Below are 23772 nucleotides of genomic sequence, written 5' to 3'. Positions count from 1 at the left end.
CTCCTGCCTTTCATTACTGTACCAGACATGGTTGATCTAATGGCTTCTGCAGGTGGTGTGGGGTACAACAGGGTCCGGCCACGGTCCTCAGCTGTCATCCAGAGTCAGAGTTAATTCAGGAAAACAGTAAAAATTAGTAATGTATATTGCATTCCTCCAGTCCATACGCTTTCCATTAGGTGATCTTCCATCCTCCTGAGCACAGAAAGGAAACCCAGCCAAATGGCAGTCTTCTGGCTCTGAAAGGATTGGTCTTGCCTGGAAATCCAATCTCAGCTCTTGCATTCCTGGGCACACTGTCTGTGCAGGGAATAATCTCCCACCTTTAAATCCAGGCAGCAGATGCTAGCCATGTGCACAGCCTGTAAGCCCAGCAGCTCCTGTGGCAGCAGATGTCCCAGGCTGGGGGCCACACTGGGGTCCTGTGTGCTGCTCAAGGTCTTCCTGTGCCCAGGGCTCTGTCAGGGGAGTGGTATTGCCCAGTGTCACCACATCAGTCAAGTACATCAGCCAGGTCAGCATGGGAATGAGGCACAGTTAATTCTTTTGAGAGATCACATTTTAGGGTTTTTTGTTAATAAACTGGTGAAGAAATTTCTCAAGGTCCCCAGTGTCAAGAGGGTTACAGAAAGTGAAACATTCAGCTTTCTTAAATAAACCTATTTTCAATTACTCCCATACTTTAGTGGCTCAAGTACAACAGTTCTGTAATGAATGTTACACAGTGCAAACTCCATCAGTAATGATGTGCAGAGGAAGAAGGGGAAATAAAAGACATTAATTTCTAGGTGTGACTGCACATGCTAAGTGTGGTCTGGGCTCTTTGAGGTGTCACAAGCAGTCTGGGGCTCTGCTGTGTGAGAGGGAGCTCCATGTGTGCAGCTGCAGAAAGGGAGTTCCCCCTCTGCAGCTCCTGCTCCAGACAAAAAGGGGTCCAGAAAGCTCTGCTTTTAGTGCTGTTGGATCCCTAGCTTGCAGGGCTAACTCTGACCTGTTTTTTTTTTAACCTTACTTTTGCAGAGAATGTGATCAATGGGCAGGACTACGAGGTGATGATGCAGATTGACTGCGAAGTGATGGACACCAGGATCCTCCACATCAAAAGTTCATCTGTCCCTCCCTACCTCCGAGAGCAGCGCAGAAATCACACTGACACCTTCTACAGCTCCTCCCCCTCCGTCCCAGAGACGCCCCATGCCCTGAGGGCCATTGTCAAATCCCTGCAGTAGCTCTTGTGACAGCGCACAGGGGAGCACCGGCATGCAGCAGGTCCTGCCACCAGCCTGAGCCCCTTCCCTGGCAGGTCCTGGGGCTCCTGGCATGTGGGCACAGCAGGGACAGCCCCCTTTAGCCCATTCCTGTGCCTGACCTCACCCAATGGCCGCATCCTGCCCAGGGATAACGCAGCTCAGCTGGCTCCTCGCCAGGGACAGTCCTGGGAGCCCCACACGACGTGGGGGACATGGGCCATCCCTGCTACTTATGCGCTGTCCAGAATTGTGGGTTGGTTTTCATTTCTGTCCCTGTTAGGCTGCCAGAGGTCGGCTGATGAGCCAGAGACAAGAGAGCAGACACCCACACTTGGGATGAGGCCGCTCTCCCTGCAGGGTGCTTGGGCAGCAGGAGAAGTCCAGCTCCCAGCTTCAGGTGCTGGGCCTGACCAGACAGCCCCACTCCTCATCGTTCCCTCCCAAATCCTGCCTATGCAGCCTCCCTCAGCAGGAAGCCCTGGGATGCAGCAGTGTGGTGGAGCAGCCCAGCCCAGCCCCTCAAGAGGGTGCTGGGGCCCCTCACTCACCACTAAAGCACTACAAGCAGAACAACCCCACTGCCCTGGGGCTGGGCTGCCCGATGAGGCACTGCCCACCCTGCACCGGCCTGGCTCTCCAGGATCCTGGTGCTGCCTTCCCCAGCCCACGTGGCTGCACGGCTGAAGGCTTGCCCCAAAGGAAGTGATTTCATGCAGCAGATGCATTTGTAAAGTTTGGGTTTTTGGAGTTTTGGGGGTTTTTTTTCCTGGTTTTTGTTTGCGTGGGTTTTTTGTGTGTGCTATTTAATACTTTTCACTGCTAACAACTGCCCTTGGAGCAGCACTAGCCTTGCTGGGGATGCTTCAGTTCCATGGGACGGAGCCACAGCACCTTCTCCTGAAGCCACACATGTGTCACACACACTCAGCACCACACAGCCCTGTCTGCCTCACCAGCACAGCCAGCCACTCGCTGGGCAGCGGGGGAGGCTTCCATTGGCCCCAAACACTGGCCACAGCCAACTGCTGCCATTGCAGAGTGGAGCTCTGTTCACTGTTCCTAGTCTGTCAGCCGAGCCCCAGGCCAGAGCTGGGCCCAGGAGTTCCAGCACACTGGAGCTCAGCTGGGATGAGCTGCCAGCAGAGCATCAGCCTTGCATAATGACTTCAGCATGTTGTTACATTATTTTTTTCTCCCTTGTGCAGTTTGCGAAGAGGATGATGAGCTTCAGTTTGACAGCCAGCTGCCTTTCCTTCATGGTTTGAGCGCTAACTGGCTCACATGGGATTATGAATTATTAATTATTATTATTATTATTAATAATGTATGTGTGTGGCTGTTAGGAAATACAGGTTGATCCCACAGCAAGACAGCTCCAGGGGCAGTAGGAGGAGGATGAGGGGCAATACACCCCTGTGAAGTATGTGCCTTGCAGCACCTTGGGGAAGCTGTGCCCTTTGCCACGTCCCCAGCAGCGCAGGCCCCATCCTCGCAGCGTTCGCGCTGCTGGGAGGGAGCTGGGCTTGGCTGCGCTGCTCACACCAGTTCATTTTCCTGGCCTGGCCCCACCTGACTGTGGGCCAGCTCACAATAGTCAGAAATAAAAACCCCAGCGGTGCCCCAGCCAGAGGCACACGGCTCCCCCGCAGCCATGGGTAGGGGCTGCTGGCTGCTCTGGGGGCATTTGCTGCCAGGGAGCTGGGGAGGGGACTGGGGTGGTGGCTGAGCTTGGCACAACCTTGGGAAGGGCTGCTGGTGGGGGTGGGGACTGCTGCAGCACCACGTCCTCAGTCAGCAGCCCTGGGCTCTGGTGGTGGAGAGCATGTCTCATGCTATGTAATTCTGTCCTCTGTGTCCCTAGTACTGAAGGCAGTAAAATCCTTCTTTTATTTATTACTAATAACTTCATTATTGTACTTGTTAATACCGTTTTCCTTAGGCAAACTACTGGAACGCCTGCCCTGGTCTGCCATCTCTTGGGCTGTGCAGTGTGGCTCTGCTTGGCACTGTGTTGGCAGTGCCCATGGCACATCTACCTTCTCCTCCTCCTGCTGCTGGAGAGCAGGTACCCTACACAAGCTGCTCACCCAGACCCTGCCACAGGAGCCCATGAGGGCTGGAAGTGGCATGGCACCCTGCCCCAGTACCAGTCCCAAGCAGCCTAAAGCCCTCTGGAGTTTGTCCCCATCTGGTGTGTAAACTGGCTCTCCCCAAACCAACCAAAACCCACCCAAAACACCCCTGTGCATTGTCATGCACCCAGAGGGTGAACCAGAGTCAAAGAAAGCCCCGAACAGCTGCAAAGGTACTGGATCCTTTATTACTGACAGCAGGTAAATACAAGATGCTGATGGGCAGGAGGGCAAGGGCTGTGTCTCTCTGAGGGGATCCTGGTAGTCCTGGTCCAGGACTGGCATGGGCATGAGAGGGAATGTAGGAGGTTGAGTGGCACAGTGAGGGCCATGCCAGCCCCTGCCCAGGCAGCCCAGTGCCCAGCTGAGCAGAGCGTTCACCACACCAGCAAATGCCAAGGGGAACTATTTGGGTTACAAGATGAACAAACAAAAGCCATCTACACATATTTACAGCATCCCCCTCCTGCCGCCAGCTCCCTCCAGGCATGAGTGAGGGCTCGGGGTGCATCCAGCCCCCCAGAGCGGCCTGCAGAGAGCAGAGCCCCGGCTGGAGGGGACAGTCCTCGACATAAGTACCAGCACCAGGGGCTGCTGGAGCTGTGCTCGCAGCCCCGTTGTACAGCAGGATCTCCAAGGGGCCTGCTGGCCGTCAGCTGGGAAGATGGTCCTGAGAGATGGGACATTCCCATGGGACATGCAGGTCCTCCACCAGGACTGGCAGGCAGCAGCATCCTGCTGGGACCTGGTGCATGCAGCTTTGCACTGGTTCAGGGTGTATTGCTGATCATCTCCAGCTAAAAACATCCTCAGGAGGACGGTGTCTGGGCCACCTCCTCTTCCCTGGGTAGGAGAGCCAGGCCTGCCCTTCCAAAGGAGGACCTCCTTCCCCTGGGAAGGAAAATCAGAAGCAAGGATACAGCAAAGACAAAGGGAGTGCTTCTGGCCTGGGGATTGATCTACAATCCACCATAAAAAAACCAGCTTGAAACAAAACCCATCATTTACTCTTCAATTTGTACAAAATAACAATAATAACAATAAAAATAATAATAAAAGGTGCTGGTGGCCCCTGGCTTGCAGTGCCCCACTGTGGTGGGGGGGTCTCAGTAGGCAAAGATGACGTGGTAGGTGACTTGGTGGCCATTGTCCCAGGCATAGAGCAGGCGGTCCTTGGGGTTATAGTCTATCTGCGTGGTGTAGGCGTACTCGTTCTCAAAGAGCAGCCTGGGGATGATCTGCGTGTTGGTGTGCGTGTCAAAGGCATAGGAGATGTTGGCGTTCCTCTTGTTGTAGCTGTCGACTGCATACAGGACCCCACAGATGACAAAGCAGTTCCCATAGAAGTTCTTGCGCAGCCCCGTCCGCCACGTGGTCTCCTTCTGGGTGCTGAGGTCGGCCGCGTTCAGCTTGCTCAGCACGATCACCTCCTGGTTGAAGCCCTCGTAGCTGATGGCTGGGTAGATGACCCACAGGCCGTTCTCGTCCACGGCAAAGTCCACGTCAGAGTGGCCTCGCCACCGCCACGGGGTGGACTCCTCGTAGGCCACGTCGTGCAGCATGGCCCAGGCGGCCACGTAGCGCTGCTTCAGGTCGTACTTGATGATGTTGCGTGTGAAGGCCCGGTTGTAGTAGAAGGAACCGTTGTAGACAACGTGCCCTGTCCCAATCCAGCTGTATGGGAGCTTGTAGGAGTTGCTCCAGCGACCTGCAGGGCAGACACACCTGGCTGCTGAGACCTCCCTTTGCTGTGGGGTGAGTGGCCATGCCAGCAGCACCTCTGCCCACAGCTCTGCCTACACTCCCTCCCTGGCCACCAGCCACAGCCTGAGCTGTCCCATGCTCTGTACCCTGCACACCGGGTGTCAGCACCCAAGAGTGGAAGGTCCCTAGGCAGATCATCCCTCCACGATGCAGCATCCCCAGGAACAGGGATGCTGCTTGGATCAGCTCAGTGGTGGCTAGCATGGTATCAGAGATGGTGCAAACCCACCTTGCTTGAAATTGTCAAGGTTCCTGAACTCCACCAGTGTGTTTCCATAGTAGTAATTGGTGACATAGATCCGCTCCTCCTGGGCCAGGGGGTCCTTCATCCAGGCTCCCTCATTGCGCCCGTAGGTGTTCTGGGTGGTGGGCCCTGAGATGGTGGACAGCGTGTCCTTGCAGCGCCCTGCATGGGCAAGGAAAGGCTTGTGAGGCCAGAGGCAGGGTGGCCATGCTCTCCCTGAAGGCATCACCCCCCCACAAGCCCCTTGCTCACCCAGCAGGAACCCCCTGCCACCTTGGCTCTGGTGCAGCTTTGTGAGGCCCAGCAGGACTGGCCAGACCCCACAAACATCTCCCCACAGCCTCAGCCATGTCCCTGCTCCAGCTGAGGCTGCTGACTATCTGAGGTCCCGTCGCTTTTTGTTCTGCCCAATCCAGCCCCTAAAGGGGGGAGGAAACTACAGTAGGTTCCAGAGTTAATAATTAAACCTGGCACCCCAGTGAAGTGCTGTCCAGCTGCCATGTCCATGACACCTCCCATCTGTGACTGAATCCAGGTGTGCTGTGCTTATTAGGACGGGCTGTTGGCACAAGCCAGCCCCCCCTCACAAAGCTGGATGGGCACAGCACCTGCAGAAACTCACCAATGATGTTCCTGATGTCCTCCTCCTCCAGGCCTTCCTTTGGTGTGGCAGGGATGGCTGGGCTGACCAGTGTTGCAGGGGTGTTTGCCTCGACCCAAGCTCCTGGGCTGGGCTCCATGTCACTCCAGCCTCCAGTGGGGGTGGCCACGAGCAAGTTCTCTGTGGCTGTGGCCATCACTGTGCTGGCCATGCCCGGGAGCTGTGGGGTCCCCTCCTCCGCCAGCCCTGTCAGGGCAGTCATGGACTCTGGGGCAGGGATCAGCCAGCTCATGGTGGTGGCGTCTGGCGTGGCAGGGGACAGCGGCACCGTGGATGTCACAGCAGTGCCCGCAGCTGGCAGAGTGGTGGGAGCTATGCCAGGGGTGGGCGGCCACCCCACTGGGGAGGGCTTTCTCATGGGCTCGCCTGCCCTGCTGCTGGGCCTCAGGAGCTGGTCCTCTATCAGCAGATCCACCGTGTTGTCCCCGCTGAAGAGCTCGTCCGCTGCCAAACAGAGGCACAGGTGTCAGCCCTGCAGCCAGGGGAGCCAGGCCCCTCCAACTGGCTCCCTGGGCACTGCTGCAGGCTGGCTGGTACTAAATCCACCTGTGTTCCCTCTCCATGTCCCCTCTGGAGGCTGACAGTGCCCATGTCAGGAGGTGAGTGAAGCCCCATCACAGTGACATCCACCACCTCGGGCCAAGCAGAGCGGGAGGTGACAGAAATCAATTCTGCCCTGCCACCTCCCAGAGAATGGGCAGGATGGAGACCCAGCTGCATTCCAAACCAGATCCCACTCACCTAACCCAGGATCCAAAGCAGGAGCCTCAGCCAGGGCACAGGGATCACTGGGATTCCCCAGCCAGCACGGGCACCCTTTGATCCTCCTCATCTCCAGGAGCTCACAAACCCCTGCAGGGCAGGGCTGGATGTCCTTGCTGAGCCAGTCTGCACAGCGAGGGCACCTGCCCTTCTGCCCTGCCCGTGCTGCCCGCCCCACCGGTCCATGAGGGTTCATCCCCTGCTCCTAGCTTGGGCCATGAGCCCTGAACTGCCTTCCACCACAGCAAACACTGCACAATCCTCCTGGGATGCCATCGGGCAGGCGTGTTTGAAAAGCAAGCATATTGAATAAACCTCCATTTACTTCTGGAAAGGTGTTGATGCTGGATGTTTTGAACCAAAGAAGTGAGCTATTTCCTTGGCTATCAGAGATTTTCCATGGAATAACAATGCTACACTGCCCCGCATGCACAGCTCAAAGACTGCACAGCAGTGAGGTACCAGCTGTCTCACATCCCCCTGCTGCTCCCCACACACTTTGCCCCCACATTCCCAGGGGATGAGGCACTGGCTTTGCTGCAGGATGCAGCCACCATCCCACCATGGCTGCATACCCAACTCACGTTGCTCCTCGATGTCATTCTCTGACTCGGTGGACTGGGCTTTGTAGTAGGTGACCCCTCGGACAATGGTGGGCTTGGAAGGAGGCCGGCTCCTCACCCGCAGCTTCCTCTGCAAGAGCTGCTCAGGCTTCTTCTCCTCCAGAGAGAGGTGCAGCTCCGGGAGGGATTCCACAGAGTTGATCTGCTGGGAGATGGTTTCATCCTTCAGGAATCTTTCTTCATATTTTCCCTGGAAGAGACACAGGAGGTTGTTAGCAGATAGGCTGGAAATGCCATGTTTTGGTGAAAGGGCAGGTCAGGCTGCACAGCCCCATTCTGGGCAGAAGGATTTGAGCTCCCTCCTTCCTCAGGGCCTCCCTCAGTCCATTTTGCCATAGGAAGCCCTTCAGACCAGCACTGCTCCTGCATATCCTTGGTGCCACCCTGCAGTTCTGGGACTCAGGGCTCCATAAGACACCCTGTGGGGTGCAGGACAGGCAGGAGAAGTAGGGTCACTCCCTGGAATGCCAGGGGCTGGTTCCAGCAGCTGATCTGCAGAGTGTGCAATGTACACTGAGCTTTCACAGGGCACAGAGGCTGAAGGCACCTTCCCAGCAGGAGCAGGAACCTCCCGAGGCAGGGACCAGGAATCCCCCCAGGGCAGGGACCAGCTGCCACAGCTCAGGTCTGAAGAATTTCATCTCATTAAAGAAAATCGAAAAGCCAGCCTGAGGGTTGAAGCAGTGCCCATTTGGCTGACAAGATGGGCCCTGCTGCAATTAGCAGTGAGAAAAGGGGAATATTGGGAAATGAGGTCACTCAGGGTAATAAAAGCCCCATGCTCTGCTCCCCTGCCTGGCTGGGGCTGGCTCCTCTCCAGCAGGCAGCAGCTGCTCAGCTCATGGTGTGGGGAGCAGGGGAGTGGGGCTGGGAGCACAGCCGGACACCCCTGCCTGGGCACGGCTCTCCTTGGGGCAGGGAGTGCTGGCACAGCACAGTTGGTGCCATTTCCCTCCCTGCTGACACACAGTGCACGTGTGGGAGCCAGCACTGTCCCCAGGGGCTTGGGGAGCCCATCCCCACACAGGATCTGCAGAGCAGGGATGGAGGGCAAGCACAGGCTCTTGCCATCCTCAGGAGCTGAGCACCCCTGCTTGAGCTGGAAATTATGCACTAACTGTTCCTCCCTGCCAGACACCTCCTATTGTCCTGCAGAGGGACACTGGGGTGAGGGCAGGACACTCCAGGAGCTGCCCAGCAGGGATCAGAGGAGTATGGGCCATCCTAGATAGTCCCACTGAAGCAGCAAGAACTTCAGAACACCCTGGTCAGACCTTTTCCCCAAACACCCCGCTCATATCTCTCTGGGGCTGCACCGAAACTGCTGACCCAGGCAAAGGATGTCCCCATGCTGGGCAGACTTATGGGGACCCCACAGTCTGGTGCTGGGTGCCAGAACCAGAGGATGCCCAAGCCCCTGCCCAGAGCCTGCCAGGCACAGGGGCTGGTGGTGGAGGGGTAATTGCCTGGCTGGGAGGGAGGGGAGGCAGGCGACAGGCTGTCCCTCCACCGAGCCCCAAGCCCTGCTAATCAAAGGCTCTGTTTCCCAGCGCTTCCCAGCCGGCCCCACAATGACATCACGTTTTCCAAGCAGCTCAGCCACCGCTGACCTCGAAAACCAACAACCCCGTGGGAAGGGGGGAGGCCGAGGGAGCAAGCTCCCCATGCTTCCACCTACATCCCATCCCAGCAGCAGCTGGGCTGTGCCGAGGCACACGGCTTGGAGTCAGAGGCACATGAACGGGGTCACTCCAGTGAGGAGAAAATCGCCCCGGGGCAGCAGCCCCCCAGGGCTACGCGGGCAGCAGCAGTGACACCGAGCTGTACCTCCGAGTGAGCGTAGGCAGCCTCCGCGTCCCGCTGCAGAGAGCTCTCAATGTCGGCCAGGCTGTTGGTGAGGAGCCTGGAGCAGTTTTCCCTGCCAGGGGGATCCTGCAGACCCTCTTCCCCGCTGGCTCCTGCCCGCTGGCCTTCCTGCGTCAAGTTCCTGGACATGCCCTAGGAAAGCAGGAGAGGACACTTGAATGACAAGGGGTGTTCTGTGGCCCCCAAACCACAGCTCTGCAGCTCTGTGCTGCCATCCTGGGCTCAGAGCTGGGGATTCTCCATGAGGCTAGGCACTTCAGCTGCTAAGAAGATGCCCATGACCCCAGTGGGATCCAGGAACCCCCTCCCTGGTGTACATATCCCAGATCCACTCTTTGCTGCAGGTTCCCATGGAGTGGGAGAGTGGCCTTGAGGCTCTTCAACCCCCACCCTCAGCCACATTCACCAGCTCACAAAAGGAAGAGGAAAAGACAAGCTGAAACACCTTAAGTCAGCCTGGTGCCCTTTACCTGTGGCAGCAAGTTCATCTTGCATTTATTAATCCCACTTTCCTGGCCTGGCCACACAGTGCCTGCACTCAGGGACTGCTGCTCCCCAATACCCTCTGCTCCCATAGAATCTGAGAATCTAGGAACAGGACAAGAGCCAGTGACCCTCAGAGAGCTGTCCTGTGACAGGGACAGAGCTGGGGCTGGTTGCAACTCACCCAGCAGGCAAAGCCCTTCACTCTTCTCAGTCCCCCAGCCACAGACACACCCCGTACCCAAGGGATTGTTGCAGTCTCTGCTCATCGCTCCTTGGGCTTCTACACCTCAAACAGCAACTGCTTTGGATAGGTGGCACATCAGTCAAAGCACTTTAGCACAGACACTGGGGGTGGTTACCCTGATCCTTCATTTTCAATCTGTTCTATCATTAATTTCTCCTAAACCCACCGTGACCTCCATCTGTGACCTCAAAATTGCCAGCTGATGCGACAGCTGTGAGCTGAAAACAAAGCAGAGGAGCTGCCTCACTAGAGAAGGCACTCCATGGACCAAGAATTGGAAGTTCCTTCCCTCTACCAACCCCATTGGTCTAAAATACCTTGTTGTACTGCACAGAACTCATGAAACCTTCCAAGCTCTGCAAAACCAGAGGGTTAACCCCCAGCCCCTTCCACGGGTATCTGAATTCCCAGTCTTTACCCAAGAATCATGAGTCACCGATTTACCAGGATATTTTAGGCTGAGTCCAATGACACAGGGACTCTCCAGCAAGCATTTTGCTGCAGTAAGCAGAGGAGCAGGGCATCTCATGATGCTCTCCCAGGAGCAGTGCAGGAGCAGCTCTCGACACCCTCCTGCTTTGGAGAGGATGACTGATTCCAAGGCCTTGTGCCCTTATCGCTTCTCCTGTGTCATGTTTGGCTTGTGACCTGCTCAAGGTTGAAATCTGCCTCCCCCTGCGCAGAGAGGCAGCACCAAAGCCTGGCCTGTGATGCTGCTGAGGCTGCTCAGCTGCTGTGCAGGACAGCAGCTGCCAAAAGCACACCCGCCTGGGAGGGCGATGCTCTGAAGCCATGCCAGGCTCCAGTTCAGCATCTCAGCTGTCCCTGCTGTCAGAGCCCAGGCCAGTGCAGGGTGTGATCCTCCTCCACATCCTCCCAAAAGGAATTCCCGTGCTAAGCCAGCAGCAGGAGGCATTTCACACCTGCTGTCTGCATCAGCTCAGCTCTGCCCCAAGCACTGGGCAATCTCCTTCTAACCAAGGCCTCTCCTGCCTTTCTCCATCCTGTCCAAGTGCCTGCAGGCAGCTTCAGCTGCTTTTACATGATCCTGCAGCCTCACTTCTGGGAAATTTGAGACCCCTGTGAATTCCCTGCTCCTACACCTCTACAACTCCATCCCAGGCCAAACTCCTTCAGCTCTACGGAGCTTTCTGCCCATCTGCCTCCCTGTGACAGGCTGTGAGCGGAGTGACCAGGCTGCAGAGGTCACCCCACGTGCCCAGTGTGCCACCAGCACTGCTGGCTCTGAACCCCCTGCAGAAACCAGCTGGTAGGCAGGGCCACTTTGATACTGGAGCAGAGTTCAGTGATAACACCACCTGAAACAATCCCTTGGCAAACCCAAGTAATGACTGAAGAACGCACTAAACCACAGGAAGAGGGTGGGATTGCAAAGGGGAATATTGGTGCTTTGTTATTTTCAGACCTCAAAACCCCTTTTGGGTCAATTTCCATGCTTGGAAACTCAAAGCCCCCCAGGCAAGTGTGCCCCCCTCAGCAGTCTCCTTCCTGACCCCAGGACGGAGCACGCCGTGCCTTCCCGAAACACTTTGCAAGTGGAATTTTGGCTTTATAAATCATTGCCTCTCAGCTCCTGGCTGGAGACAAACAGGACTGCTCCACTCCGACAAGAATGTGGAATTACCGTCCCAGATACGGACCACGGGAGAAAACTCCACTATTTAATCTGGCAACCTGTTCCTACACAGCCGAGCACAGCTTAAACTGCAAACCCTACGCTGTGCTAGCCAAAGAAATATTAAACTGTATGGAAGTGAAAATTATTTCACTGGAAGTCTGCTCTAAAATTAAATGGAAGGTTGAGGGTTCTGCTCTGTTTTAACACAGGCCAAGACGTAACTTGGTCCTTCAGGAATGTGAGCTCCTTGGCTCCCCACAGTCCTGCTGAGTGTACCCCAGCACCAGCCTTGAACCTCTCACCCCCACATCAAACAGCACAAAAGCTCCTGGTTGAAGGCAACCATCACACCAGCATGCAAGTAAATCTGAGAAGAGGAAAAAGTTAACAGCAAGGCCTTCCGACCCAAAGGAGATGCTGCTCCTGCTGAGGCCACAGCTGGGATCCCGCTCCCAGTCTAAACCCTGAGGGACTGTGGGAGCTGGAGAGGGTCAGGCAAGGCTGGTGGGGTGGGGATGCACTGAGCACTGCCTGTGATCAGGTCTGGTTCAGACATCCAAGTCTGGTCTGGTTTAGTTTCAGCCAAATAGTTAATTAGCATTTCTTCCCAGGCAGCGTGGCTCTGAATGCACCAAAGGTAGCAGGAACTTGGCTGGAGGTCAGTCCCACTGAGTGCAAGGCCATTGAAGGAGAGCAGGACTCACCTCCTCGAGCTTCTCCACCCGACCCACCAGCTTGGTCGTGACTGAGTGCAGCTTCAGAAGGTCTAAGCCATAAAAAGCACTTTCCAGCATCTCAACGATGGAGGAGAGCTGCAAGGCAAGGGGAGAACAGTCAGGCAGCAGCATTTGCTGTAACATACCCCGTGTAGCTTTTTCAGCCAAAAAGTCAAGTGCACTCCACCTGAGTGCAAGAATTTGGATTAAAAGGCAAGGTTTCCCTTACACAGCCCTGCTGCACTGCTGCCCGGGTCAGAACATGGCATGCAGAGTGACACTCGCCACCTCCACAGAGCCTCAGGGCTTCAGGAGCACATTTTGGGTGCTGGGGATTAGTAGCAGAGCAAGGTAAATTGCTGCTCTCTTTGCCAGTTCTAGGCAGGCTCTCCCACAAGCCCAAAGGCTTAAGTAGTCCACCAGTGATGTGACTGCCAGCAAAAGAGGCAACAAGGAAAAGGCAGCTCAGTTTGAGATCAGACTCTTGAGTTCATGCCATCCTGTGCTCTTTTTCCTGGAACAAGAAGAAACTTGTTAAAAAGTTTTAAAATACTCTCAAATTGCAAGAGTGAAGAAATAGAAATTCAGTGCCAGCCTGGCAACAGTTGCCATTCTGAAGAAAAATTTTATCACAGGGATGCTGCTCTCTCTTGCAGTCACCCATTTCACAGACACCCTTTATTTAAGTCACCCCTGTGCCTGTGTCCTGCCCAGCATCAGCCCTTGGTCACCCCTGGGGATCTGGACAGCAGAGCCCGTGTTCTGCATTTTGTCCAGTTTCTGGTGCTGCGCCACAGAGGACAGTGCTGAGCACAGCATGGCTGGTGGGAAGGGTTCCTGGGCCACCTCCTCCTGGTCCCACATGTCCCCATGTGTCCCCACATGTCCAGCGTGGTGCTGTGGATTCTACAACCCCAATGGCTGAGCAGGATTTTCAGTGCATAGGAATTAACTACAGGGCAGTGACATTTTCTCCCAGCAGCTACAAACTGGTCAGCAGAGCTTCATAAACATGGGAGAATCACAGGCAGCACTGCTGGCAGCACTTGGAGTTTCCACCCCAGCCTCTGCAACCTCCCTGTGGAGCTGACAGCAAAGGAAAGATTTTTTGGGCCAGATAAAATGACAGCATTAAAAGACAAGAGCTGTTTTATGGCTGTGCATCCACTTTCCACTGAGAGCTGGATGGAGACGACCGATACAATGCACACTGCCTGCCAGACAGCCACTGGAGACAACCACTTTCCCTCCAGGCTGGAGAATTTCCATCAATGCACAAAGGTTGCAGACTGCATTAACCTCCTTGCAAATGATCCTGAGCACAGCCTCCTTGCACTGACTCTGCACCAAGACCCCCAAAACTCACGCTGTGCCTGCAGGCAGCATGCTGCCATTTCACAGACATAGATCTGAGATAAAGCTCCTCCCTGCCAACGCTGACCTTCCCCCAAAGACCACACTGATGTTCCTATCAACTCTCTGCTTCCCTCCCTTCACCCACTGTGGACTTTGGCTCCCACTGGTCTGATGGTCCATGAATTCTCATTGGACCTTACTAAAGGCACAGATGGGACTGAAACCTTCAGCTGGAAAGCCCAGTGCAGGCATTCAACTGAGTTTGGTTGCCCTGGGCTGTGTTCCTGCTGCCTGGATTTCTCTCTCTTTCTCATCATTCCCTCAGGGACTCATCCTCCAGCCCACCCAAGGGAGGGACCTTCCCACAGCTCTCCCACACATGGAGTACCCAAGGCTCTTGTGTCAGATCATAAGAAAGTCTGGTAAAACAAAACATACAAATGACCCTGTGCCCTTCCTGCTGCTGGGCCGGGAAAGAGCAACGCTTGTTGGACCAGCAAAGAGAGTAAAACCCTTTGGGGCTGCTAGAGCTGTGGGGTTCACTCACTGATGAGTTGTGGGAGCTGCTCCTCATGAGTAGATTAACAACTGGAGCTGTGTCCTCTCCTTCTTCCCAGCCTGTCCTACAAGAAGGGGCTGTTCCCAGTGATCCCAACCCCAGGAGGGGCTCTGTGCTTGGAGGGAAGGCAATCCTGTTGCCCAGCTCCTGGGCTGGACGCTGGCAGCACAGAACACCCCCATGTGTGTGTGTTTGGATAAACTTTGTGCAGCTGCTGGCCGCCAGCCCTTGTGAAAGGAGCAGGGGAGCCGGGGCCAGTTCCTAGAGGACAGACAGACAGACAGACAGACAGCCTTTCACACCACAGCTGGCTGCGAGCAGCACCCGGTGGGAAGAGCTGCCGGAGCCAAGGGAGAGCCAGGAGTTCTGCTCCTCCTGGAGGAGGATGAGGAGGGAGCTGGAGCTCTGCCTGCTTCCCCGCAAGGGACCACAGGGGTGGCTCTGTCGCCTCGGGGGTGTCCCCTCCCCTAACCGCAGAGAGCTCAGACTCCCATCTAAGGCCATGTGGGACCTCCTGGCTTTTCCCCAGAGAGGGACCATCAAACAACTCCAGACTGGGAGTCATCCTTCCCTGGAATGATGGATTGTTTGCCTGTGCCTGTTTATCTTCCCTAGCTGCAGGGGAGCTTGGACAAGAAGCTGCTAACTGTCTGCAGTTGGGCAAGATGAAACACATCCTCAAGCTCCAAATTAATTAGAACAAGCCCATCGTGGTGGCCTCAATAGCAGCTGCCCCACGGCACCTTGCACACCACCCCCCTTCCCACCCGAGAGGGATTTAGGGGCACCAGTGCCACCAGCACTCAACCTGCCACTCCAGGGACTCATCGGGACTGGACCAAGCCAGTGGCACAGGAAGCAAACTGGAAAACCAGCAGGGTCTGCTGCCAGCTGCTACAACAGCAAAAGGAAGAATCCAGTAAAAGTACTACAGGAGTACTTAAAACAAACACTGTCACTTTTGGAAAAGAAGTATATATTACTAGAGAGATAAAATACTAAATAGTAGAGAAGTGTCAGCATTTAAAACAACAAATCCATCCTGCCATCACCCAGCTGTGCATCACACCCTCACGATGACGCATCAGCAGCTTTCGGCCCATGGAAGCCAAATGAGCTTTTTTGCGTGGGTCCCTGGGAGTCCCTGTCTGCAACAGAAAAAAGATCTGGCAGCTGCTGAGGAGAGCAGAGCTGTCCTCCAGGGACATTTGGAGCTGGACAGAGGGCAGGGAGCAGCCCAGTCCCTACTGGGCTCTCAGCACAGAAAGCCACAGTGGACCCCAGGCAGCACAGGATGAATCAAGTGAATCATCCACTGCAGCTGCTCGACTCAATCCCTTAAGCTGAGCTTGCTTTCTATATCAAGCATGCAGATATAAATATAACTAGGAGAAGGTTTAAGAAAAATGTTAGGAAATAGAGGTTTTTTTCAGAAAAAGCTCAGCAAAAAAAAAGTCTTCATAAGATGACCTTGTCCCCAAAGAGTCAGGAGCTGAAGCTGCTCTCCTACCTTCAGGTCGCTGCTTTCTGCCTCCCGCAGCTTCTTCAGCCTGAAGTCGCCCTCGCAAGGGTTGAGAGCTGAGGGGGGGGCCACGCACGCACACTTGCAGCTGGGTCCTGACGTGATGGTTTCCACCGTGTAAAAATCCTCGGCTCTGAAGGCGCCCTCGTTAATCCTTTGGCAGGCGCCACGGCCCAGGGGTCTGACCAGGCATTTGCAGCGGCAGTCGGAGCCTTCAGACACCGCCTTCACCTTGTCGTAGTCACCTAGCAGCTGAGCACAGGTCACCAGCAGTGAGAAACTTCCTGTCCTCTGCACACCCAGGGACAAGCACGGCCTAGAGCTCAAGGTCCAAACAAGGACACTCTGGATACCCTGAATCTCAAGGAAACTGGCCAGCTCTTCCAGAATCTGCCAAGCCAAGGAGCTTTCTAGAGAGCACAGAGCTAATCGCTACCGACAAGGGGAATAAAAACTGGCTTCTTTCAGTTGTTTTTTGTTTGTTTGTTTGTTTTTTTGGGAGTTTTTTTTTTTTATTTTTTATTGCACTGTGTGCAGAATGCCACTTTGAAAAAAATTTGAAATACAAGAGTTTTTAATTTTTCTGCTTTCTTTTAATGCTCTGTGTGCAAAAGACCCAATAAGCCACCTGCTACCTAGAGCAAGACTGTTTTACACAGGCCAACACGGCAAGGGTACATTGGAAGAATGACTGAAAGCCACCCTATAAGCAGCGTAACCTGGTGGTGAAGCAGTACTTCTGATTAGCCCTATACAATGCCAGGAATTTCCTTTACGGAGATTTGCAGACAGCGCTTCTGGAAGCCCAAGCACAAAAATAACTTTGGCGGTACATTTGCAATAGTCTCTGCGTTAGCCATTTCCGAGGGCAGATAATAACACACTGCCTGATCAGCCAAATCTAACAGAAACCTCCACCGCATCCCACTGGCAGGGAAAGAGCCCGGATCCCTCCCCTCGGCGCACAAAGAGGCCCCACCAATTCTTCTCTCAATGAGTTTCCCTTTTTCTGAGTCCCCCCGGAGAAATGATAGGATGGAGTCTGTGAAGTGCTCCCTGATGGGCTTCAGTGATTTCACTGTGCCCTCCGTGATGAACTTCCTCCAGTGCACAGCATCACTGAGCTCCACCGAGAATGTACACCCAGCATCACCCAGGATGTGCGCAGCATCACTCAGCTCCACCGACAGCGCACACCCAGCATCACTCAGAGTGTGCACAGTATTACCCAGCACTGCCGAGAAGTCCACACTCAGGAGCACCCAGCTCTGCCGAGCACCCACAGCACGCAGCACCAGCCAGCGCCCCGCAGGGCGCGCACAGCCCCGCCCGGCCGTGCCCAGCCCCGCGCCGCGGTGCCGCAGTCCCCGCGGTACCTGCGAGAGGATGTTCTCCTGGTTGTCCGCCTCGTCCTGCAGCGGCTCGGCGGAGGGCCCGGCCGTGCCGGCGGGCTGGGTCCCTGCCCGGCAGCCGGCGCCCAGCGCGGCCAGGCAGAGCAGCAGCGGCAGCGGCCGAGCCATGGGCGGGCGTCGGAGGGGCCGGGGCCGGGGCCGGGGCCGGCGCGGAGCCGCCGCTGCTCGCTCAGGTGCGGAGCGGCGGGGCGGGCGGGGCCGGCCCGGACTCCCGCCCCGCTCCTCCTCCTTCCCTCCTTCCCGGTCCGACCTCCCACCCTCCGCTCCTCCCTCCGTTCCTCTCCCGGTCCTTTCCCCTTCGGCGGCGGGACGAGCCCCGGGCGCGCCTGAGCCCCTGGCGGCGCTTCCCACCTGCGGCGGGGGCTCCCCGCAGCCCCAGCCTCTGCTCGGGCTCCGCGGGGGCACTCGGGCATCGCCCGCCCGGAGCAGGCTGCGGGGAGCCCCGGCACGCGGGGCTGCTCGGGGAGCCGCCACCCGCCTTCCCAAAGGGCCTGCGTTGCCGGTCGGCACCCGGCGAGCCTGAGCATCCCATCCCTGCCGTGTGCCAGGGAGCTGGGGCGGACGGAGAGCCATCCTTACGGCCTGTCTGGCTCCTTTTCCAGCTCCAGGAACAGCCTGGCTCTCACCCTCCATCCTTTGGATGGCAGGGAAATGGTCCCGATGGCACGGCACGGCACACCACGGCTCTCAGTCGCACTGCCCACACTGGGGTCACACAAGCAACATGTTCCAAGAAAGGCTTCCAGCCATGAGTGCGGACCTCTGTGTGCTCACTGGAATTCAGGCTGACGCCCTCAGGAAGCGGCTGTGCTCTGGCAGTCCTGTATCCTTGTGCACCTCCTGCCAAACGGAAATGTTCTGGACACGCTGTTCCCGGGGAGCGCACGGGCACAGCATCTCTGCACTGCCATGACAATGGCTGGGCCTCGCCGACACAGAAGGGAACCCGAGGTGCCCTTACAAAGGCACCAACGCAGGCCAGCACCATGGCCCAGGCATGGCACAGACTCACATTTCCTCCAAACATGCCCACAGGTCACGGGCAGAAGTCACACGCACAGCAAGTGGCACAGGAGGCCGTGTAAGCTCTTGCTGAAGCAAGGCTATGCACAAGCCAAGCGCCCTCAGTCCCAAATGCACACGTGACTCAAAATCACCCCAAATCTGGTGTCTGCAGCCCTGGGACCAGGCACCCTCCCTAGGGGGACTCCAGCTCCTCCATTCCACCCCTCTCTCCCATGGTAGCTCCGCAGGAATGGAGCTGCCAGACACAAAGAAAACATCTCGTGTGAGAGAGGAAGCGGCTGTGGCAAGGGGATGGCAGACGATGCTGACCTCAGGATTCGTGTGGGATGGCGCTGTGCCTCCCTTTCCTCTGGCCTCCCTGGGAAGGGAAGCCTGCGGAGAAGGGGGCAGGGCCGTGTGGGTCTCTGTAGCAGGGCTGAGCAGAACAGAGCAGGAGGGGAAGCAACCAGGGAGGCTGGGAGGAGAAGGACAATCAACCTTTGGCAACTGGAGAGCAGTGGGAGGCAAAGGCATCTCTAAAAGCCTCCCCCGACCAGCCTCTCTCAGGCATAATAGGTCCCTTGAGCACAGGCTCCTTCGCCTCTGTTTCCATGGCTCAACTTCCCTGAGGACAGCTACCCCATCTGTCAGCACAGGCTCTCCTGGGGCTGCCAGGCCAGCGCTTCCCCAGCCCGTGCCCAGCTGGCCCAGAGCACCAGACCCCCGTGCAGTCATGGCACTGCCAGGGCTGGCAGTGACACCAGCCCAGAGAGCTGCCACAGCAAACAGCACCTAAAACTGTGGAGGCCTTTTCATAATGATTGCTTTCAAAGGCTGGAAAAACATAAGGAAAACAAATCAACCACGGTATTTCAAAACCAAAAGGAAAGATTTCACATTACTGACATACCTTGCTGATTTCTTTTCTTTCTAAGGGGAAGAAAGCATTTCTTATGGTGGTATTTAGTTTGGGTTAAAGATGGATTTAATCCTGTCCTTTGGGGGCAAGGAGAGAAACTGACAGGCACTTTGGGTTCAGAGCAGTCATCTCTAGAGTCTGAATATTCTTCCTTCAAGAAAAAAAAACAAGACAAATCCACAGATTGCAGAGGACAGCAGAGCAAGAAGGTGTGGTTCTGGCTTTTCTGTCTTGCTGATGGAAACTGGCCCAAACTTTGATGAAAGCAGGAGGCCCCAGTATCCTCATAGCTCACTCCATTCTGTTATTGGGCTCAAGCAAAGCCAGGGCTGCCCAAGGATGCAGGTAGACAGTGCTCTTCAAAGTGCAACAAGAACAAACACCACCAGGTCTGGGTAAAAGGGAATTTAAGTCTCAGAACAGGCAATGAGTATGTCTGTGCCTGGAGCTGTGAGTGCAAAAACCTGCCCCCTGAAAGCATGTCCTTGGTGCCTCGCCTCTCTGTGCTTGTCTGGGCCCCTGCGAGGGGGCCCTGCAGCAGGGGGACACCGTGGGTCAGGCCAGGCCAGGGGTGTGGCGGTGGCTCCGGGATGCAGGGGCCGTTCCTTGTGATGCCAGAGCGTGCTGAGATCGGCGGGACAGATGGACGGCACAGGCGGCACATCCTGCCCTTTGGGGACACCTGAGGCTGCCGGGCGCCCTGGGGGCGGCTCCCGGGGGCGGGCGGGCTCCCGCAGCATGCCGGAGCTGGATCCCCGGGATACCGGAGCTGGAACCCCAGGATGCCCAGAGTTGAATCCCCGGGGTGCCGGAGCTGGATCCCCGGGGTGCCCAGAGCTGGATCCCCGGGATACCGGAGCTGGAACCCCAGGATGCCCAGAGTTGAATCCCCGGGGTGCCGGAGCTGGATCCCCGGGGTGCCCGAGCTCGGCCGGTCCTTCCCGCCCGTCCCGCTGGCGGCGGCGCAGCTCCCCCGCGCGGCACCGCCCGGCCCGGACACCCGGGCGCTCGGGGCTGCGGCTCCTCACAGCTCCTGGCGATGAAAACGCTTCCTGCTGGGGCCAGAGAGCCGTGCTGGCCTGCCCGCGACCCGCCGAGCCTCCTCCAGGCGGCACAAGCCCCAGCGCGCCCGGCCTTGCCTCGCAGGAGAGATGCTCCAGTGTCTTTTCCATGGCAGTGACCCCCACTGGAAGCTCTCCAGGGTTTCTCCTGCTGCCGGCCAGCCCCACACTGCGTGCAGCACTCCAGGTGTGGCTCATGCAGCGCTGAGGGGAAAGATCCTCCCTGTGCCTGCTATCAGCCCTCAGCTAATGCACCCAGGACACCATCCACCTTCTTCCCTGCCAAGGTGTATTCCTGGCTCCTACCCAGCCTGTTCCCTGCCAGCACCCTCATGGCTTTCTCTGCCAAGCTCCCCTCCAGCTGGGTGGCCCGGCACATACTGGTATGGGGGCTGTTCCTGCCCCCAGCAGGACTCTGCCCTTCTCTGTGTTGAGCTGCATGAGGTCCCTGTCACCCCATTTTCCCCAGCCTGTCTCTGCAGGGCAAACCAAGCCTCCAGCCTGCCAGGCACTCCTGCCAGTCTGAAAGGACACGTGCCAGAAAACTTAGGGTCAAAACCTGAAAGATCCCTAGCATCACAAGGATGGGACACATCATCTTCCTTCTTATTTGGCCCAGAGGTGAGCAAGGTGAGCTACAGGCTGAGGTTGATCTTTGCATGCTCCTGGTATGTGCTGGAGCTCTTCCCAGAATCTGTGGCCTCAGCTCATGTGGCTTTTGGTGCCATGGCCTTGGGTGCCAGCAGCACATCCTGCTGAGAGAGACCAAAGCCTCAGGAGGCAGGTGGTGTTTGTAGTCCCACGCTGGATTCTGCGAGGCACTGTGCCTACAGAGGTCACAGACAGAGAGAGGCTGGTGGAACCTGTCCCCACATTCCTGGGCTCCACAGTGCCATGCCTGCTGCCAGCAGCAGCCAGGGCTCCTGAAGGCAATGCTTCTGCAGCTGCCAAGGGGATGGGTGAGGGTGCGAGTGAGAGGTGTGCTCAGCACTGCCACTTGCCTGGCACAGCTTGTGGTTGGGGTGGCAGGAGGCCACACAGCTGGGCAGGAGCCGCAGCAATCAGTGGCAGCGCCTCTGCAGCAGCTCCACCACACAGGTTGGCCCAGGTGCCCAGGCTGAGGGAAGCTCCCTCCTACATCCATCCGCTGAAGGAGGAAATCCAGCCCATGGAACAAATTAACCTGGCAGGAAAACTCGTGACGTGACCCAGAGCTGCACAGCAATTTGAGAGGTTGCCCTGCTGACCTCAGCAGTGAGATTTTTGTTTATATCTGTGAGTCAAATGATACCTGGGTGAGCAGGCACACGCTCCGGAAACCATTCCGGGGCTGTCCACGGGAGCGGGAGCCACAACTGCCCCAAGCCTGACCCTTCAGCATTCCTCTGGCAGAGCACCTGTAGGAGGAGGCCCTGTCCAAGCCAGAACAAAAAAGGTATTTAAAAATATGTCCTAAAACCAGTTATAACAGAACTTTCCGAGCACGGTTTTTGAAACCAGGAGCAGGCCAGGTGAGTTGTACTGTGTCAGGTGGGTTAGCTGGCTGGGAAGAGCCCCAGGCTTCCTGGGCAGCTCTGTTCCATCCATAAGAGCTTATAAGAGCTTATAAGAGTAGCTTAAGGCTGGGTTTAGGAAAGCTTGCACTAAGCTGAACTGCACAGGCACTAATTACAAAGCTCAGGACAGATTACTGCAGTGTGAGCAAAGTGGGACTTCATACAAGTTCTGCCTTATAATAATATTATGCTGAAATTCCTGGATTTCTGTTCCTATTCACCAAATGGTGGCAGATGCTGGGGCCTGACATTTTCCCATTGGTGTCAAAGACTTTTGGGATTCACCTGGGCTTTCCTACACATCAAGGGATTCTGTCCCATGCTAGCACTGGCACCTACAGAGTACCATGGAAACCCCATGCATGGCACAGCCAGGAAAACAGCTCTGGCTATTAGTCCTGGTTTGAACAGCACAGAAGATGACAAAGAAATCCAGTGGGTAAAAATAAGGGTGTGTCCATGCCTCCAACCCTAACTCATACCCAGCACCTTCAGGGATGCAGCTGTTCCATCCAGCCTCCCTGAGATGCCAGCTGATTGTACCCATCTCCACTTCACACTATAATTAACCCTGGCCCCTATGATCAAGGCAAGGTTCTACCCTGCTGTGTTTCAAAATACAAATCTCCTTGAGCACACACATCCCATTCCATCAGGCACGTGCCCTCTCTGCCGCGTGGGGCTGTGCAAGGCAGTCCCTGGCTTTTGAGGCCACTCAGCCAACACCAGTGCCCTGCTCACAGCACACTCCCAGCACACCCACACGCTGCCAAGCTGCTCCATCACTTTGGGAAGGATCAGCATGTCCTCCTGCCCCTCTCTGTCTTCACATCCCACCCTTCAGCAGGAGGCTGTGACAGGAAGGGCGTGCAGAGGATTCACAGCTGGCAGGTGCCATGCCCAGGCACTGCACGTGTGTGCCCTCGCTGCCCTTGGCACGGTGACTGCACCAGCACCATCTGCACATTGCACCTGCTGGCACTGGGACCTGACACAGTCACAACAAGCAGCCCCTGAGTCACCAACAAGGCCTGATTTACCATGCTGCTGCAGAAGGACAGCAATCTCTCCACACAGCCCTGACTGGAGCACCCTGCCCTGCCCACACAGCTTCCCCCTCCCCTGGAACCCCTCCACGTTGCTCTGTCTCCTTGCTGGCCTCAGAGCAGCCCTGCCAAGACAGGGCAGGGGACAAGAAGGGCCCTCAAGGGGAAGCAGGGGCTTGTGGTAGCCAAAAAAGTGCTCAGGGACAAAGGAAGGAAGCAAAACCTTCTGTTTCTGTCTCTCAGACACAAAACCCTGTTAGAAGTTTCTGGGGAAACCTCCAACTTGGACAAAAGTGAGGCTCCAAGGACTGGTTGGCTTCAGTTCTTTTGGCTCCAGGGAAACCAGCCTGGCTGACCCACATGGCTCCCAGCTGTGCTGGTACCCACCTTGGGATGTCCTCCTTGTTAATACCCTGCTCTGCTCTCTCCTGAGCTGAACCATGGACCTGAGAGCTCAGGGGACTGTGCAGGGAGACCTGGGCAGAGCCTGCACACCCCAGCCAGCCCATGCAGAGGCTGCTGGAGGTCAACATTCAGCACTGCTGGCAAAGTGAGCATGGGCCAGGTCCAGGACAGCCTGTCCTGCTCCAAGCAGCACTTCTGAAGTGCCCAGGCCACCATGGCTGGAGCCACGGCTCACACAGCAGTGCTCTGATGAACATTGGGAAAGCTGCCCTTTGTCCTGCAGCAATCAAATCCCTGATGAACACCTCGCTGACGGATGCACGGGCAGGGGAAAAAGGTGGAGAGAAAATAGGGATTAGCAAGGCCTGATAAAAACATGACCTCTCTCTGACAACTGACACTATTGACAGGTCCCTGGGGAATGAATTGACCTCAGCTCCTCAGGCAGGGAGCATCAGCCTGACCAGCAGCATTCAGGGAAGGTGATTGATCGAGTGGGGTGTGCTGGGACAGGTTTCTCCAGCAGTCACCACATACCAGCAGC

At 56.4% G+C, this 23772-nt stretch overlaps 2 protein-coding genes across 5 annotated transcripts in view; one reads left to right on the top strand and one right to left on the bottom strand.

Annotated features, from left to right (window-relative positions):
• Nucleotides 1-4443, top strand: part of ATF6 (activating transcription factor 6) — a 76623-nt gene extending 72180 nt beyond the window's left edge. For both annotated transcript variants that reach the window (XM_066556210.1, XM_066556209.1), the window contains exon 16: nt 1021-4443. In XM_066556210.1, the coding sequence (XP_066412307.1) occupies nt 1021-1229 (209 nt within the window). In that variant the 3' untranslated portion in view covers nt 1230-4443. The remainder of the gene's footprint in view (nt 1-1020) is intronic.
• OLFML2B (olfactomedin like 2B) lies at nt 3549-17344 on the bottom strand. 3 transcript variants are annotated; one of them, XM_066556206.1, is made up of 8 exons: nt 17201-17344; nt 15813-16076; nt 12376-12483; nt 9264-9434; nt 7389-7626; nt 6013-6495; nt 5376-5552; nt 3549-5090 (listed from the first exon to the last, which is right to left on the bottom strand). In XM_066556206.1, exons 1-8 carry the CDS (start codon nt 17342-17344, stop codon nt 4489-4491), a joined length of 2187 nt encoding a protein of 728 aa, XP_066412303.1. In that variant the 3' UTR covers nt 3549-4488. The 3 variants fall into 3 exon arrangements, with proteins under 3 accessions (XP_066412303.1, XP_066412304.1, XP_066412305.1); XM_066556207.1 differs by having other exon boundaries at nt 7398-7626; XM_066556208.1 differs by lacking the exons at nt 15813-16076; nt 17201-17344 and having other exon boundaries at nt 12376-12773.
• Nucleotides 17345-23772: the final 6428 nt, after the last annotated feature.

The sequence above is a fragment of the Molothrus aeneus genome, chromosome 9, assembly GCF_037042795.1.
Source record: "Molothrus aeneus isolate 106 chromosome 9, BPBGC_Maene_1.0, whole genome shotgun sequence".
Lineage (NCBI taxonomy): Eukaryota > Metazoa > Chordata > Aves > Passeriformes > Icteridae > Molothrus > Molothrus aeneus.
This window is presented reverse-complemented; position numbering and strand designations above follow the sequence as displayed.

Excerpts from the sequence above, each read along its gene's own strand:
- OLFML2B (XM_066556206.1), bottom strand. The coding sequence starts at position 17,344 with ATGGCTCGGCCGCTGCCGCTGCTGCTCTGCCTGGCCGCGCTGGGCGCC. Across the intron at positions 6,496-7,388 it reads CGAGGAGCAACGTGAGTTGG|CGGACGAGCTCTTCAGCGGG; the intron begins GTATGCAGCCAT and ends TCTGTTTGGCAG. Across the intron at positions 5,091-5,375 it reads CCTTGACAATTTCAAGCAAG|GTCGCTGGAGCAACTCCTAC; the intron begins GTGGGTTTGCAC and ends TCTGCCCTGCAG.